At 40.0% G+C, this 13,688-nt stretch overlaps 1 protein-coding gene across 3 annotated transcripts; it reads right to left on the bottom strand.

The window, feature by feature from the left end:
• Positions 1 to 1,337: 1,337 nt before the first annotated feature.
• Positions 1,338 to 13,363, bottom strand: tcf19l (transcription factor 19 (SC1), like). Of its 3 annotated transcripts, none has more exons than XM_044171837.1 (6): positions 13,115 to 13,363; positions 11,523 to 12,529; positions 8,553 to 8,722; positions 7,044 to 7,437; positions 6,132 to 6,639; positions 1,338 to 5,166 (listed from the first exon to the last, which is right to left on the bottom strand). In XM_044171837.1, the coding sequence occupies exons 2-6, from the start codon at positions 11,791 to 11,793 to the stop codon at positions 4,836 to 4,838; spliced, it is 1,674 nt and encodes a 557-aa protein (XP_044027772.1). In that variant the 5' UTR covers positions 11,794 to 12,529; positions 13,115 to 13,363; the 3' UTR covers positions 1,338 to 4,835. The 3 variants fall into 3 exon arrangements, with proteins under 3 accessions (XP_044027772.1, XP_044027773.1, XP_044027774.1); XM_044171838.1 differs by having other exon boundaries at positions 13,210 to 13,361; XM_044171839.1 differs by lacking the exon at positions 13,115 to 13,363 and adding an exon at positions 12,750 to 13,015.
• Between the last annotated feature and the right edge of the window lie 325 nt (positions 13,364 to 13,688).

Genomic DNA, 13,688 nt, shown 5'->3' with positions numbered 1-13,688 from the left:
AATAGCAGATGAGGAAAGTCTGATAAAATAAACATAATCTGGCGTAGCACATGTATGTATTATCTGCTTTCCCATTCTGTTAAACATATTTCATACTTCAGATTTGTCTACTGTACATTGCCATGCAACCCAATACAACAATGCTGCAATAAATCTTAACTTTGTGAAAATGTATATTTTTGAGTTTTAATTGAGGCTGTATGTGGTTGTATTGGACGACATCATATTGTTAAGTGTTTCTAATATTTCTTCTCATCCATACATATATATAAACAGTGGACAAAATATTCAAAACACTTTTCAATATACTGCAATGCAGTTCAATACAACAACAAACTTAGGATTTATGACTATTGTATGTACACTGTTAAGTGTACAGTATTTTGTTCATGTCTGACTTTTTTGCCACACATTACCATTGAGAAAGGACAGCTTAACTAATTCTTATAACTATGCCATGAATATGGTAACAGAAATATTCAGCTATTCATTCTCTAAACTTCTTATCCTGTGCAGGGTTGGCAAATAAAATGTATTTAAAGAAAAAACTAGATGTGAGAATTTATTTTATATACAATATGAAATCATCATCACAGAGGAATTGAGTTTGTATAAGAATTCAACTGTGAGTTTCATTTCTTATCATTTCTAACTACCTCAGATGTCACATTTAGAATATATTTAGGTCTTTGTCAGCTTTTTAAATGAGTCCTAATACAGTCACTAAGTCCTAAAGGTATTTTACATGTTCAGATTAAACATGTTCATTTATGTAAAATACACAAGTATATTACATATGTGATCTACATTAAAATATCCATGTGTATCTGTACCTATGTGTCAGCAGGTCAATTTATCAAAAAGCACATACCTCTGCTCACTGTTGTCTTCTCTTTAAAGCATCAAACCAGAAATGCTGTGAGCAGTAATTCTGTGAATAAATTTATCTTAATGCATGGAGAACCCAGATAAGACAAATCCATTATGAAGTTAAAAAAAAAAAGCTGAGAAAAATGTGCTTCAATTATGAGGATGTCGTCTTTGCTTGTTGACTCACACTCTGCTGTGATCGTTTCAAAGAAAACAACAATGAAAATAATAACCAGATATATCACAGCTCTGCAAAGTTTTAGTTTTTTTAAACACAGCACAAAAGACCGGAGGAAAACAAAATGTAAATTTCTAATATCAATGTTTCATCAATCACGACTTGAGCTGGATGTGCAAGAAGAATCTATAATAAATTAAATGTGTTTTAGATCACAGCCTCTTTGGATATCTTTGTTGGGAACAGAAAAAAGTACAACTGTGAAGATCAAACAGACAGACAATGCAAAAATTTCTGATTATTCTTTATTTCTTCCCCGATAACTTTGATGCTGATAGCATCTCAGAGAAGTATGACAATTGGTTTAATTCTGTACAATCCGGCAAAACCAACAAAGTCAAACTGTGCTGTGATAATTAAAGTGAACGCAGTGTGAAAGAAGAGTCCTGTGAACTTCTGCTTTGGAGCTCTGAGAGAAACTGATTTATGAAATATGCCCTGATTTACAAAACAATTCCTTTGACTAACTACACGTCTGAACTCATCAATAATGGTGCTTTCCCCTTAGAGTCCTGTATTTTGGGATTTTAACAATAAACAGAATAATTAACTCAAGAGTAAAAATGTCAACGCTTGAATGAGCTATACATTTTGCAGATGGCACAAACGAAATACTGAAACAATGACACGCCAACAACAGTGCAATGATCAAAAATATTGGCCACAAACTTGACTTAATCCATCAAAGCCTTGAAAGATGTTACAAGACAGTTGTTTGTCTTTGAGGGAATGCAAATGGAAAATACTGCAGATCTGCAAAGAGCTGTTAGTGATGTGGTTATCAATATGCGAGGCTGATTTATCAAACATCAGTAGCCACTTATGCGGTCAACTGGTGACTTTGATGATGCTTGTTTCCTGACCACAACTACAGAACAGCAGTTTATAAATATGAGGCAAGTTTTGTTTTCATTAAACATGAATGAAGTTAACTGTTGTTTGATTAATTTTGGACTTTTACAGCTTTCTGATTTTGATTATGATAAAATATCAGCTATTGGAAGCTATGCTGTAGTAATTTAGCAACAAAACATTCATAACAATCGAGTACTTTGCACTGAAAACATTTTCAATATCACACAAGTTTCATACTCTTTTTTTGGGGTTGTTACAGTTTGTGTTGCACCTCCAATGTTACCTTCTCGCTAATTAGAAAGTATCAGTCCCTCAGCAGCCCCTCCCTTTTTAAGACCTTTGCAACTGTTTGGCGCACCACATGAAAGCAAAAAGGGTGAACAGCAGCATGACACTGAACGACAATGAGTGATGTGGTGAAGATGGCACATTTCTTTAAGTGAAGCTTGGAAAACATAAACCGCTATTTAAATAGCTTTCAAAATCGAGTTCAAAATCTAAGAGACAAAAAGAAAATGCACTTACAAAACACTTACATCTTTACTGACAGATGAAACTGCAAACAAAATCCTTTTTTTTTTTTTTTTTTTTTTTTTTAAAAAGGCATACAAAGCCAAAATACAACTGAGTGAAGATCAACAGAAAACTCAAAACCAAACTTTTTATTTCCTTTTACATTTGAGTAACCACTGCTCAAGAAGACCAAACTGGTCCTTAAAATCTGTATTATAGTATTAGGCTATTATGTTAAATCCTATATAATTGATATTGTATTACTGCAGTGAGGTGATGTAACCTCTTGTTTTTTCCTTCTTTTTTTTTTTAAAGTGTAGGTTACGTTCATGGTGATATGTTGTCAAAACCTCAATGAACCTCAATATGTTGTCAATGAAATTATTTCAAGTGAAACTAGAGCCTTTTGACTAGTAACACTACATTTATTAATTCCATCAAACACAGGTTTATGGATCTCACGAAACACTTTCTTTTTGGATTTTAAAAGTAATCAACTGAATTGAAAATGAACTGACCCAAAACCAGTTATCACATGTTTTCTTCTCATCTTTCTGCTTGCTTTCTGACGTTGTCTTGACAGCTACTTAAGCAATGATCTAGTTAGCACAGCTAACCATTCTGCTGAGAGAAGGCAGTGAAGTAGCACGAGAGTGGTCACTGTGTGATCTGTCTCTAAGCTTCAGTGAAGCCAAAGACAGAGAAAATCTGATTTGACTGTGCTGGAAGCAATCATTAGCTGTAACATGCCTTTGACAAGTTAAAAAATACATACTTTTAAAGTTTTTAGATGTTTTTTTTCTTATTTTATTGCTTAAGTTGCTTAACAATCAAGTTCTCTACATTTTCTTCCACTTTCCTCTCACTTCAAAAAACTGCGGGTCTGCCATAGTGGTACGATCAAAGTAAAAATCGGTAGACCCCTTTTCAGCCCAGACACTTAACACTACCATAATCTGAATAGCTCTTAGTAAGAATTATTACAAAGATTATAGAAGTGGTTCAGAAGGTAAAATGCTGTTTTAGACACACAAAGAGAATGTTTTTGTCCAGGTGAGCCAACCAAAGATTCAGAATTAAATAATAGAAAGGTGCTTAAGATGAAGAATTTGGAGTTCTACACTTTGATTTTATTCTACTCAAGCAGCACTTGAGCAAACATATGTGTACATCTACTGTTTAGTAGTGGAGAACAGTTCAGTCAGGTCCAGCCCATTTCGCCCAGACAAAAGCGTCCATTTTGGCCCAAGAGTTCAGTATGTGTGTGAGAAGCCCTTAAAATTATCTGTGACATCAAGTCTCAACCACCAGTCAGAGATGATGAGATCATTTCTGTTTATCCTGTTACATCAGCGGATGATTTCATGACATTTCACTGGTAATGAGTCTTCCCAAACCAGCAGCAGCCACACTGCCAGCCTGCACTCAGACATCTTATAATACAGTCACACTGTACACATTCCCCCCAAAATCCAGCAGCTGCTTCTGCTGAAGTGCCTTGAAACATTTGATTATCATCCCAAGAGCACCTCTCATCAGCAGCAACAATGGAAGTCTGCTGACACATTTCCTGGCATTTAATTGTCTTGAAACATCACACACCCACTCCTAGACAGCTGCTGCCACCCAGGAAAGCTGCACTGAAATATTTTGAGTTTTATTATCACTGAGGTGGGAAAACACCAGCCCAGGGCTGCTTCCTTTTGAGGGGTAAGGGTGTTGGAGCTTTTTTACCACCAAAACCAAGTCAATGTTCACTGAAGGTCCTATTCTGCCCTGAAAAACTGGCCTGGTCGCTAAAATAGTCAATGTGGCTGCACTGAGACATCTAAGAACATTTAATCACACTTTATAGACTCCTGCTGTGGCACCCTGATCTGCAACATTTCATTAATCTTCCTGAATGCTGCCTGCCCGCTGGTCAACAACAGCCCCGGTGGGAGTGCACCTCTCCAGGCAGTCAAAGCCATAATGAAATCCAGCCTAAGACATTTCATTACAGTTTTGCCTCCATCTCCAAAGCCTGAGCCCTGAAACTGAGTGGGCATGAGGTTTGTGAAGCAGCTGTGTGACTCTTGGGTCACAAATCCTCAAACTTGGAAGGATCAGGATGTTAAAATTGAAGGTAGGTCTTTTCCTGCCGTCAACAGCTGCTGCTGAGGTAAGAGAAAAACACTGCATGCTTGAGTAGAGCAGCTCAGTGGCCATTTGAAGAAGAAGTAGCCTGTCTTCAATTAAATCTTTGCTGATTTCCACAAGTGTGGCTGAAGGAAACAAACAAACAACAAAAAAATGTGCTAACTTGAAAGTCTAAACTGGAGCATTTCATTTCACTGTCACAAACTCGGTTTTCGTCATATCAGCGACATCCACAGTGGAAGTCAGCGTTGGGGTCAACGTGCTTCTTGCGGTCGACGTGCAGACAGTCTATGTGGTACCAGGCATCGCACACGTCGCACTGGATCCACTGCACCGTATCTTGCTGGGGCAGCCGACAGCGTGGCGCCGCGCACGGCTCCACCGCCCCGGCAGTCACCTCCTCGTCTTCCTCGTCTTCATCCTCAGAGGAGGAAGAGGAGGAGCCGGAGGAGGAGGAGGCCGAGGAGGTGGAAGAGGAAGACGAGGAGGATGGAGAGGGCAGGGAAGGCCGGGGAGGCAGAGGGTGTTTTCTGGGGCGGCCTCGTCGCTTGCTGCAGGGAGAAAAGAAAACGGGTGGTGAGAGCAAGCGAAAAAAGGAAGGGACAAGTTATTGTTTAAGGATGGTTTAACATGTTCATATTTCATAAAATCTGGGTTTTCACTCAACATTTGCCACAGATTAACTTGTATCAAACAATGACCTTTAATCTTTTTATACAACACCATTTGCTCATTTGTATTTAATTGGACTATAAAATGTAAACACAAAAAGTAAAAATCGAATGGCTCCTTATCAGTTACATTCCTTGTTATATCAGCCATTAGTTAACATTTAACCTCATTATTTATACATATCCACCCACTGACAACAGCTGTAGGAAATAAGCAAAAAAGTAATGCTGGTTTTTACATAAAACTTATCTGGGACATCTAGTGTGATAACAACACATAATTAAACTGCAATGTGGTATCAATTTATCAGATAATTTCCATCTCATTTTTGTACCTATTTGACATTCCTGGCTTTATTAGCATTGCAAAAAAAAACAAAAAAAAAAAACTTGAAAACTTCCTGAATTCTTAAAACCCCTTTTTCAAAGATGTGAAAATCTTTGACTTTGGTGACTCCCAGTGGTTGTAACGGTCATACTGTACATATTCTTTACTACTTTCTTAAAATATGTTTAATATTCTTTAATATCTTATTGTTAATTTTATATATTATATTTATGATTCTTGACCTGCAGTAGTTGCTTTATCTTTCTTTATATTATTACTATTTACTATGTTTATTGTTTTTGCACCAAAATACCAAAGCAAATTCCTTGTATGTGTAAACCTACTTGGCAATAAAGCTGATTCCGATTCTGATTGTAGGACAAAAAACAAACAAACATATGCCTTCAGAATAATTCTAGAAGATGCAATAATCGCATCACATAAAAAAATATACAAATAAATAGGGGGCCTTGGTTGGTGGTGAAGAGATTTCTGCAAACCTCCTCAAACAGCTTACCTTGTTGGATGGTGAAATCTGTTGAACTGCACCCTGCCTCTCTCCTCTGTGCGGATCCTCACTGAAGGTGAGGCCAGGCTATAGTTCTCCCCTCCGACCACCAGAGGAGAGAAAACCGGAGAGCTGTGAGCCCTCCGCCTGCCTCTCTGCACTGTCGGAGAACGGTGGGCAGGTTTCTGTTGGCGGAAAGCTGCGATGTTGCCGCGCATCACTGTCTGGACCCGGTGCATCGTCTGCACTTCTTGTTTGTGAACAGCAGGGTTGGTGAATGATGCCTGGATGAGGTGGTGGTTGAGTCTGCTGTTCGTCATGGCGCCATGGAAACTGCCGATGGTCCTGATACCGACGGGGAAGGGTTTGGCCTCAAGTGGCCGCCGGACGTCGTTGTGGCTCTTGGGCTGCAGTGGCAGAGGAAGAGGAGAGCTGAAACCCTCCGACTCAGACTTGTAGAGCCGCCGCCTCTTCTTCCCCCTCGCTCTCTGTCCGTCCTCCACAACTCCTGCTAGAGCTGAACAACATCAAAATGAGAATATGAGATCGGCAATCACATCTAGACTCCATTTTCCACTGAAATTAATTTTCCCAGCACATTTTTAGAAGCCTGCATTTGAGTTTGAGTTTTGTTTATCTGAATTGCTAAATTGCTAACCACAACTTTGACTCTGATTTCAATGCTGTTCAGTTTATTCTCATTTGCTCTTTTTCTGCTGTTTCAACTTAGTTAGATTTTCTTCAATGAAAACTGTGATTAATAAAATATTTTTGCATTAATTTTCTTCATCTGAATAAAAACTAATATCCGCTTTTACATGCACCTTCATTAACTGACCTTGGTTCAGTGTTAGAAAGAAAAACCATTTCAGCTCAGCAAATCAACTGTGGTATTTGTTGTTACATTTTGCTGAGCCTTACCTCCTCGACTTCTGGGCTCATCTGAGCTGTCGTCCTCGAGGAGCACCGTGTGAGCCGACTTCCTCCTGCTCCTGGAGGTCGGCTGGAGGGACTTTGTCGAAGGCACTGAAGCTGCAGAGGAGAATGATGGAGGTGTGGAGGGAGGGAGCAGAGAAGTAAAGCCCACGGCCAGAGGGGGCGAAGAGGAAGAGCCGGGGTCCGAGACAGTTCCCTCGTGGCTGTGGCTCCTCTTAAAGGTCCAGGCGCTGCCCTTCATCTTACTCAGACTGCCAATGGAGTTGAGGATGACTGTGGCCCGGTTGATGGACAGCTTGGACAGGTCCAGGTTGGCGGCCACCTTGCGGTCCATATTGGTTCTGATCCGGTTCTGTAAGTCGGAGGAGAAGGTGCCCGCCTTGGAGACAAGATATAAAAGATATATATGTAAAAGATATAAAACTTTATGCTATAAAGGCCAAATGTAAATATCCACCAGGTACTGATTGTTTGTTTGGCAGATTTATTTTTCAAAAAAAGTCATTGCATATCAACATTTGCCTAACTAATATATTTTTTATCTTTTTCTGTTCTATTTCTACACTTGAATAAGCAAGTTTTTAATTAAATTACAAAATATGATATCACCTGATCTTTAAAATGGCATTAAATGTTTCATTTCTTCCCTAACAATTTTGTCCATGACGTACTGAATGTTCATATTCCACCTAGACAACTTAACCAAAGTGACTCATATTCACAATGCCTGCACACACTATGCAAGCATGAGTGGGAGGGAAATTAAAGGATAATGATGGCATCATTCTATATTTTTGTCATTGTCAATAAACCCCATGAAAAGACCAAAACCAACAATGTGACAGTGGCACACAGCCAATCAATTGGTTCCTTCTGAAGACGACGATCTTTAAAAACTGCTCACAAATATAATCTCTCGTTAAAAAAAAAAAAAAAAATACACCCTGTTACTGTTTTTAGCAAAAATTACTCAAACATGAGTTTGTCTCGTGAGTATTTATGGCAGCAGGACAGCATGTGGGATTGACTCAAAATAAAACTACAGTGGCTGTGCAAAAAAATACAGAATATCACCATTCTCGTCTTAAGTTTTACTTTTTTTCCTGTGGCAAAACAGTGAGATGTGCCATCAACTAAAAAGTTATTCAAGTTGCGTGCTATCAGCTTGCCTAGCATGTAAGTTTGTCTCGAGAGAAAACAAGTCTACTGTTTTCAATGTGCATCTAATCTCATTATCCCAACAGGAATATTCTAACTCTTTGTGACAATTTGCCATTGTGATCATATTGGGAAAACTTGTTCAGCTGTGAAAAGTCTCAATTGTCAGTAGCAAACCATACTGACACCAACCTTTCAGAAAGCAGACACAAGTCCAACAACAACACAAGTCCAGACTTATTGTTTAACTACAAACATAGTGAGATACACAGGTCCACGATAGCTTTCTGAAAAAGGGCAATCTATGTCTTAATCTGTGTTTGCAGCAAAGATTACCTTTGGAATTGTGATGGCATCAAAGTCTAGTGGACGAACTTTGACCTTCTGGAAGAGGAAGTAGAACTCAGGGTTCCCTGGAGCCGACTGGCCACCAAAGGTCAGCGTGTCGCTGTCTGAGAGCTCCCACTGGACGCCTGGCTGGAGGCGGACCTCATTGACCCAGGTGCCTAGTAACACAAGAGGAGCAAGAGGAGGTGAAGATTTATTATTTTTAAATGAAATCTACTGCAGAATGTTTCACTACAAACTGCTGGCACTTAATGTTGCTCCTCCCACAAAATAAGATGTTTAGAGACTCATTCGGCAAACCCTGATATGTAAATGGTGGGAAACTCTCAGTTTTGCAGTTGAGGGCGATGTCACCTGGGGCCAGATCATCAGAACTTTTTAATATATGAACGTCTGACAAACAAGCTCGAATAAATCAAGCGAGCAGAGCCTCAAAATAAAGTCATTTGTTGACTATCAATGTGTTTACAGCTTCCAGAATTGAGGGTAAATGTAAAACAGTCTGTGAAATGGACCTAGAATTGAGGAGCTGGAAGGCTACAAGGCAATCAAATGGTCATGACAGCACAGCACAAAATGAGAAATGCACAGTGAATACTAAAATGTAATTTTAAGAGCAGGAATGAAAAATGTGTGAAACAGACTGTGAAATTACTTGAAAAATTAGTCAGTAAGAGCGCAGTTTAGATTCGAAGCCTGTCGGTCACAGTCCATCGGCCTTAAGCGAAGACCCAACTTTCGCACTCAATCTCTTCCTTCCTCACCTTGTACCACTTCAAGGCTCATACGACTATTAGCAAACTGAGACAGTAAGATGTAATATCTCTGATGATGCAAGGCTGTTTCCCTCTTGTGTCTGACACCGACATACATACATCATATCCACTGTCAGTACTCCTTAATCTTGAATTTGCTTTTCTCCTGTTGTACTCTTTTATCCCTCTAAACATTCACCCAGTATATCGGATCCATTTTATGCTCTTTGTTGTGGATGACCACTTTCTTTCACATTTCAAACTTACATTACATTACATTATATGTGTAATTGTATTTTTATCCATAGCTGAATGCATCTAGTGGCATGTTTTGGTATGTATGACAGCTTGCTGGCTTATAGTGTATGTGCTTAAAACTATTTCTCAAAACTCATGTATCTGTGTCTTTTTGCAGATTTTATTTATTTTATTTATTTATTCTTTCAAGTCGGGGCTGCAACTTTTGGATGACCAAGATTTAATTTACAATCAGATCGGAAAAAGAAAAAGCAGCAAATCCGGACAATTAGGTCACTGGAACTAGGAAAAAGTCTGATTTAAAAATGACTTAAATGATTAAATGATTATCAAAACAGTTTAATTGATTTTCTGTCCATCAACTAAGCAATTAATCAACTAGTTGACAGCTCAGACAAGCCCAGAAGTCGAGGTGGTGAGGCTCAGAGAAATGCTTAAAAAATATCACTGTTGACTTACTGGGCTTTCTGCAAACATTGGAGGCTGCAGATTTTAGAAAATGTGTGTGTGTGTGTTGGGGGGGCAGTGGCAGCTTTTAAAACACGTTTGCTTACACTGAACCCAGGTCAGTTAATGAAGGTGCATGTAAAAGCGGATATTAGTTTTTATTCAGACTGAGAAAACATTGCAAGAGATTGCCAAGACTGATATTTATGATATTCATATTTTCATTTTTGTTTTTTTGACATGCTGGTAATAAAGTAAAGGAAAAAACTGAATAAATGAGTGGACAAATGCAGATGCGTCACACAGGGCACAAGACCTCACTGAATGATTAGAAAGGTATGGAAATGGTGTGAATCATATGCTACGGCCTTCACAGTCGCCAGACCTCAACCTTCATGGACACCGATGGGAGATGTTGGACAGGTATGTTCGACAGCGCTCTCCACCACCACAACCAAAACACCAAATGAGGGAATAAGTTTTACAAGAATGGTGTACAGTTTCACAGACCTGGGGAATCTATGCCAAGGAGCATTGAAGCTGCTGTGGAGGCTCATTGTGGCCCAACTCCTTTCTAATACATTTATTGTAGGTTTTTACTTTAATTTGTCACTCATCTGTAAGGTTTAAATACATTCTTATTTCTATATAATCAATTTGGAGCTGACGTCATTCTTCACACACAAGAAAATTAGGGTCAAAGATCAGGAAAAGTTAAGAGGCTCTGTAATTACTTTTTTTAATCATCACCATCAAACTCCAATTTAGGTGATTTTTTTGTAACAAATCTAACTGGTGGGATCACATGGGAAAATTCTGCAACTCTAAACCATTTAGATAAAAATAAAAGTCCTGGCAGGAGAAATAATTGAAAAGTTTTTAAAGTTGAGATTTCAGAGATGCAATTAGTTTTCAATATGTGTGTTTGTGTGCATCTGAGGCTTCACCTTGTCTGTATGTCTACAGCTGTGTTTGGGCAGTTAATAGCTGTGTATGTGTTGGTTTATGTGGCTCAGCTGCTGTCAGGCTGCAGGTGTTCGTTTCGGTTTTTCTGTCAGTAATTCAGCAGACGAAATGTGTGTGTTTCAGCGTGTGTGTGTGTGTGTGTGCCACCCCCACATTAAAAAAAATGTGTGTGATGCTGTGTTTCACCGGTCTACAATATTTAGTTTCTGTATTCCTGTCAAGCCATGTGTGTGTGGGCCCAGTTTTGCTTTAAATCTGCATTTTATTTCTCTCACACAAGTGCGTGTGTTTATCTTTATCTTTCTAAACACAAATATTTGTACTTCTTTTCATGAACAATTAGTAGAATGGAAGTGTGTGTAGTGTTTTTGTGAGAATGTGTTTCCCTAGGAGCATTGATATTTCTTGTTGTAAGTGGGTGTGTAACCTCTTTCTCTCTTCCACAATGACTGCAGAGGGGTGTGAGTGTGTCTCATCTTGACTGTAGGTGTGTGTGTGTGTGTGTGTGTGTGTGACTCAGCCCTTTTCTCACCATGACTGCTCCTGTCCTTGATGTGGACCCTCCAGCCCTCCTCCTGCGGTGCTGCGTCACCTCCGCTCGGCTCCCTCTCTGCGTGCAGCTCAGCGTGGATTCGGGACACCGACGTTGAGTCCAGCGTGACGTCACACAGCTCCGCCGCCCGGCCCAGACGGAACACGGAGTGGCTCAGCGCCGGCCTGAATGTGTACAGGTCCCGTGCAGAGTCGCCAGCCGACGAACCGATCCGAAGCAGCTGGAAGCATGGCTGCACCCCGGACAGCATGACTGAAGGGTTTGATTGTCTGCCACTGCTAAGCCCTCACCTGCCCCACCCAGAGGCCACACCCTGTCTGTGACAGGCCCTGAGTTACAGAAGGCTGCGATCCATTGTGGGGTACAACTCTTTGCTAGTGGACAGAAGTTAAATTGAAGGCATTTGGGCTTGACCAAAGACTGCTGACAGCTATCATAAAGCTAAATTGCGAGATAAAATATTCAAAACATAGGCCTGAAAGCACTGAAGTGTGAAGGTTACAGGCAGGTGCAGCAGCTTGGAGCAACAGATGTTTGCATTAGTATGGAAAGCTGATGACTTGTTGTGTCCTGCTGTGAATACATGAATAAATAATGAGGATATAGAGTACTGTATAAGCTGGTGAAGTGTGGAAATGAGCTTCTGCACACTATTATGAGCTCAAACTCAAACAGACTAAATCCCCCATGGAGTGGAGGCTATAAGACGGTGGATTTGAGAATAAAGAGCTTGTGTTACTGTGCTGCTAATTCGAAAGGTGCAATAAACATTAAAACCCTGAAAAGTTACCCTGCCAAAAAACTTGACAGCCGTGACTTTTAGCTTTAAGATTTCTGACGTTTAATATTTTCAGGTGTGAGCAGCTGTCATCTGAGCCTGTGTGAGTGTGAGTGAGATTAAAATCCCAGGCTCTTGACATCAGTGGACATCAGACATCTCACAGGTGGGAAGCCTGACGGGGTGAAACGGACGAGGACTGTCTGATCTGAAAGAAAACAAAAGAAAAACCTTTGAAACAAAAATGACTTTTGCTTAATTGCTCTCCTTAGTGTCTGAAAAACAAGCTTAGACTTGATAAATATAATTTACTTGACACTTAAGACGACATAAAAGCACAAACGCACGTTTTGTCATTTCATTACAGGCTAAATTAAAATAAAGTCAGACAGAAGCAGAAACATACAGCTGCTAAATTTACAACAGACCATAAAAAAACTGTCAGCTTCACTTTGTGAACCTCAGCTAGCTGCAGTATGCACCGCATGCCGTGAATCAGCTGCACGTAGACTCACTGACAAATCATGGGATCACGACACAAAGCAAGAAACAATAACCAACAGAAACGAACGGCTTGTCAGGTAAAAACCTCGTTTTAGCAACAATATCCGCATCTATCCTCGTGTAATCTACACATTTACATAAGCACACATTGATCAGCGTTCAAATAAGAGATCAATAAGAGCAATGAGATATCGCAACCCTGGTTTTTAGCTTGTCAGTCAGAAACAGGCTTAAGCTAGCTGACGTTAGTTCCTTGTAGGACAGAATGAAAGTCAAAGCTGCCACTTACAATAATAACAGAGCTTCGCCCCGAGTTTATGTAAATTACTCCTCAAACGCCGTCGACTGCTCAACCAGCGGATTTAACTCCTAAACCTTACATACACTTTATTGTTTCTGCAGGAATATCGCCGTTGTTTGCCAGGCTTCTTTCCTCCCAGGAGGAAGTCCTTTGAAATTTGGCGCGCCAGTCCCGGGGCTTCCTTGCGCTAGAACCTACGTCATGTCCTGCTCCGCCCCGATTGGCTGGCTGCCAAGGCGCCTTCAGCGGGAGCAGGACGGGCCTGCCTGGGGACAAAGTGGGGCCCAAATGTCAGAGAGCTGCACAGAGCCAGTACAGAGGGTTTCACTGGGATTAGATAGTCTAAACTCAGTAGGAGTCCTTTCATTAGGAGTTCATGTAGCAGGCTGGTTCACTGAAAGCAGTATCAAATTAACTCACTGTGTACAGTATAAATATAATCAAAGTCCCCTTTCAGACACGTTTCAGGACATTGATATAGTAAAAAATCACAACATTACACCCACTCATTGAAAAATCCAGACTTTATGAATATGCAAATATTTCTTTATTTCAGAAGTTT

This window comes from Siniperca chuatsi, linkage group LG17, assembly GCF_020085105.1.
Source record: "Siniperca chuatsi isolate FFG_IHB_CAS linkage group LG17, ASM2008510v1, whole genome shotgun sequence".
NCBI lineage: Eukaryota > Metazoa > Chordata > Actinopteri > Centrarchiformes > Sinipercidae > Siniperca > Siniperca chuatsi.
The sequence above is the reverse complement of the archived record's forward strand: the minus strand, read 5'-3'. Positions and strand labels throughout refer to the sequence as shown.